Source organism: Triticum aestivum, chromosome 7D (genome assembly GCF_018294505.1).
Source record: "Triticum aestivum cultivar Chinese Spring chromosome 7D, IWGSC CS RefSeq v2.1, whole genome shotgun sequence".
Taxonomy (NCBI): Eukaryota; Viridiplantae; Streptophyta; class Magnoliopsida; order Poales; family Poaceae; genus Triticum; species Triticum aestivum.
This window is the reverse complement of record NC_057814.1, coordinates 132,909,937-132,914,420: the sequence shown is the minus strand read 5'-3', so window position 1 is coordinate 132,914,420 and position 4,484 is coordinate 132,909,937. Positions and strand designations below refer to the sequence as shown.

Below are 4,484 nucleotides of genomic sequence, written 5' to 3'. Positions count from 1 at the left end.
CTCTCCATGGAAATGTCGATTTCACTTCCTGCCTCGTCGCCACGAGCAAATCAGCAGTACAGTAAAATAAGATCGGCAGATACACGAAGTAGGACCTGTCATGGCACAGGGAACAGAGTCGGAGAGAGACACGGACCGGCCGTCGACGCTCACCGTGTGTACGCGGCCTCCGGCGAGTGTACTCGCCACTAATTCAGGTGGAAACACGAAGGCACGTGATCGCGATGGTCGATGTCCGAGCAATTTTCAAGTGCCGGGGAGCGGCGAACCTTCTCGCTGGCCGCCTACCTGGCCTGCCCAAGTTGCCGCAAGCCACACACCACATGCAGCGAGGAGCAAAGCAGAGAGCAACAGCGATGTGCCGTACGCGGCGCATGAATGCAGCTATTCCATCCTGGGCGCTCGGTGTTCCCACCTTTGGCCCCATCCTTTGCGTTGTTTATTGACAGGCCAGCCGCGAGAGGAGCTGTCACGGTCCAGACTCCAGAGCCCTATATATACGCACAGCTCACCTGAGCTGAGCAAAGGCACCGCATTATTCATCCATCCGTCGACAGCCGACACAGAGCGAGCAAGCAAGAAGATCGGGAGGAGGATCGGAGTTTGATCTCCATTCGATCGATGGCGCCGGAGTTTGGGTGGTGGCCGATGTCGCCGTGGCTGAGCCCTGGCGCGGCGTCGTTCATCTTCTTCAACGTCCTCGTCGGCGCCATCGCGGTCATGTCGTCGTCCCGGGGGCGGGGGCAGGAACCGGCCACCCGGCGCAAGCTCGTTCGCACCGCCTCCACCGTCGTGCTGGAGAACCTGCGTTCGATCTCCAACTTCCCCTTCCACTCGCTGGGCGACTACGACGTCGCCGCGTACTCTGCACCGGCGGCGTCACAGCTCCACCACGTGCAAGACCAGGAGTATACGTTTCGAGAGCAGGAGGTACGGGAGGTGAGCAGGATAGAGTCCGAGCCGGCATCAGTGGCCGAAGAAGAAGCTGTAGTGGCGGCCGCAACAACCACCTCGCCGCAGAGCGCGCCTGTCGCGGCACCGGCGGCACAGGAGGTGAACAGGATGGTGGAGCTCGAGTCAGCATCAGTCGCCCAAGAAGAAACTGTAGCGGCGGCCGCTACAACCGCCTCGCCGCAGAGCGCGGCACCGGCAGCACTCGACGCGTCCGCGGCGGCGACTAAGGGCGAGGTCGAAGCCGAGGAGTCCATCAGCTTGGACGAGGCATACGCGCTGGCGCGCGCGGGGCGGCAGTCCGCCGCCGACACGGTGGCCACGGTGCCGAAGAAGGCCAAGGGGCGAGGAGCCTACGGATGCGGGCGGGGAACGGAGGAGGTGGACGCGCGGGCGGAGCAGTTCATCCGGCAGTTTCGGGAGGAGCTCAAGCTGGAGCGCATCAATTCCATCCTCAACCACACCCACGCGCTGCGCCGCACCGCCGGGGCGCGGTAGCCGGCGCCGCCGCTCGGCCGACCGTCTCGTTTGATCGTGTAGAGAGAGGATAATATTTCATTTGCTTGTACAGCATTCATGGGTCATTCCCGCAGAGAATGATGCGACAGCACACAGTTTTGGATATGTTTTATACTAGCAGGCAGAGAGAACTGCCAAAACATCGCATACTGGCAGATCGCACATCTCTCAACCTGCGGAAAGGACGGGTTGACGACGGTATGGCTATACCGCAATACGCCTACGTGCGGCGTGCCGGTGCCGGTGACGATGACGGTGAAACCGGCGTAATTGATTTACCACCAGACTGTTTGCATATAGAAAAAAACTACTCCCTCCGTCCCCTAATATAAGAACGTTTTTGACACTGTGTTCCATAATATAAGAACGTTTTTGACACTAGAGCAGTGTCAAAAATGTTCTTATATTATGGGACGGAGGGAGTACCACATTAGAGCAGCTACAGTCGGACTTGCAAATTCGGCCCCTCAGACGCCCGCCGACGCGCCCGCGGGCACTGACTGGACACCCCTCAAATGTTGCGCCGTACATTCACATATCGCAAATTCCGATCCTCAAATCTGTGTAATCCATGCAAGTCGATCATACGATATAAACTGTCTGATGCCAAAGTTCGAAACAAAGCAAAGCAAATCATAATTTGACAAATCGGACATGACAAAATGAAATCAATGTCCGAGCGTGACGGATGGCCTCGGATCACTGGCTCGGCGCCTGCTCCAAGCGGCATGCGTCCTGCTCCGCCTGCATCCGGGCTGCCTGCTCCGACTGCATCCGGGCCGCCTCCTTCGACTGCATCCGAGCCGCAGCTGCCCTTGCCGCCTCGTATTTCCTACGGTCGTTGATCTCCACCTTCTTGTCCACAAGCCACTTCTTTGAATGCTCATCATAGAGAGTCTCGGCCGCCAACATGATCCTCGCATCTTTCGCGTCCCGTGCGAGTTGCAACCTCTCCTTCTCAAGCTCTATGCTGCCAAATGTCTTGGCCTTCTCGAGCTCCCATTTGATCGCTGCTTGTTGCTTCTCAAACTCGATCTTCTCCCTCTCAATTTCAAGCTTCTTCTCTGCCCTCTTCCGGTCCCACTGCACCATTTCCTTTGCGCATCCAACACGAGCTTGTACCTCTCCTCCTTGTTCTCCCTCACCGAAAAAAATGTCCGTCCATTTGACGACATTTCGGTAGACGCGGCATCACGGGCGGCACGTGCCTTCTCCCACTTGTTTCCCATGACTCCGCGGCATCACGGGCGGCACGTGCCTTCTCCCACTTGTTTCCCATGACTTGGCGGTTGTCCTTTGGCACTGTGGCTTTTCCATTCTCCATGACAATGTCGTCATCTTCATCGTCCAACCCAATTGATTGGTTGGAGCTTGAGCCATCATTCCTCTTCTTGCCAGACTTGAGATCGGCCACAATTTGGTTCCACTTCGGCTTGCCATTCAATATGAGCCAACCATGTCTAAAAGCAAATGACTTCTTCTCCACCTCGTGCTACAAAGTGGCCGCCACCGCCGTCTAGCAAACAACATATGTACGAGCACGAGAATGCAAACACAAGAAGCATATGCAATGGACGACAAGATGAGGCAATCGAGCTTACGTGAGTTGCGACTCCCATCCCACTTTGAGGGCGTTTGCTCACTTGTGAGTAGTAGCCGATGTACTTGTTCACTTCCCCTTGAATGATCCCCCAACGAGAGAGATGCCACATTGCGAGTGGTCACGATAGGATGCGGCTCCACATACTCCTTTTGCTCATGGTACTCCTTCCAAATCTTCATCCAATAGGTGTTCCCCTTTTGCTTGGTGCCGCATATTGGATCCATCGTTGTGGCCAACCAAGCTTTGACCAACAAGATGTCATCAAATTTTGAGAATGCCGGACCTCTTGCCTTCGGCGTCTTGGTCTTCTTCTTCTTGGTCGGATGTTGTCCCAACTTCAAATGCGGTGGTGGCCTCCAATTCATACTCCATTTCGGTCGGTTCTTCATTGTCATTGATCATGTTCGACAAGAACGCCTCCTACATGATTCAAATTTGCAAGCATTCATCATGAGCAAATGAACTAGTGGTCTATGCTAAAATATGATCGGACGAGAGTAAAGAAAACGTACCGACTCTTGTTCGGTCATTTTGTCGAACATGTTGAGGGCAGCCTGGGCACTGTCGGAGCCCGTGCTCATCCGCGCCCGAATGAGCTGCAGCGAGTCACAAACGTCAACTGTCGGCATCTGCGTGTGTCGGATTTCGGGCTCCGCAGACCCTGGATAGATTCAAACTCTGGGGTGCGTGCGAAGAACTCAACTTCCCCAGTCTACCAACTCGTCGATCCCACGGCCTAGCTCAATGAACTAGAAGGAAAGAGGACACAGTAGTTTACCCAAGTTCGAGCCGCCTTGCGGTGTAAAACCCTACTCCTGCTTTGTGGTGGATTGGCCTCGAGGTGGGCTGAGGATGAACTAGTACAGTGGAAGAACAACCTCAGGAGGTGTGTTCTTGAGCTTGGGTGAGCTGGTGGGGGTGAGGATCGACTGGATCCGGATCCCCTTCTACGGTGGTGGCTAGGCTCTATTTATAGTGGCCTTGGTCCTCTCCCCAAAATGAAGGCGGGAAGGGATCCCACAACGGCCAAATTTGAAGGGAGACAACTAGTACATCTTATCCTGACAAAAGGTAGTCTTCACCTGCAAAGCTTCTGGTCGTGACACCATGGTGAGCTCGGTGATGACCTCCATCCTGCCGTCCTGGCGGTCTTGGTCTTGTTCCATGGAAATGGAAACCTTTGGCTGATTCCTCGGGACTCCGCGCCTGCGCTTGCCTCTTTAGCACCAAAGAGGAAACTGTTGTACTGCACCCGCTGGTGCCCGCCTGGCCTTGGTCGTCATGGCTCGCGTCATCCGAACCTCACGAGGTGAGGGCTTGCATAGAAATCTCCGCTCCTCAGGAGCCTGCCTAAGGAGGCCGCTCCTTCTGGAGGTCTTGATGTCGTCCGCCTTGCGAGGCTTGGCCCCTC

General features: G+C 55.6%; 1 protein-coding gene across 1 annotated transcript; it reads left to right on the top strand.

Moving 5' to 3' along the window:
- The first annotated feature begins 511 nt into the window (after window positions 1-511).
- LOC123166057 (uncharacterized) lies at window positions 512-1,619 on the top strand. The gene has a single exon (XM_044583818.1). It carries the CDS (start codon window positions 622-624, stop codon window positions 1,447-1,449), a length of 828 nt encoding a protein of 275 aa, XP_044439753.1. The 5' UTR covers window positions 512-621; the 3' UTR covers window positions 1,450-1,619.
- Window positions 1,620-4,484: the final 2,865 nt, after the last annotated feature.

What these genes read in the sequence shown, in the direction of transcription:
- LOC123166057 (XM_044583818.1), top strand. Translation starts at nt 622, where the DNA reads ATGGCGCCGGAGTTTGGGTGGTGGCCGATGTCGCCGTGGCTGAGCCCT.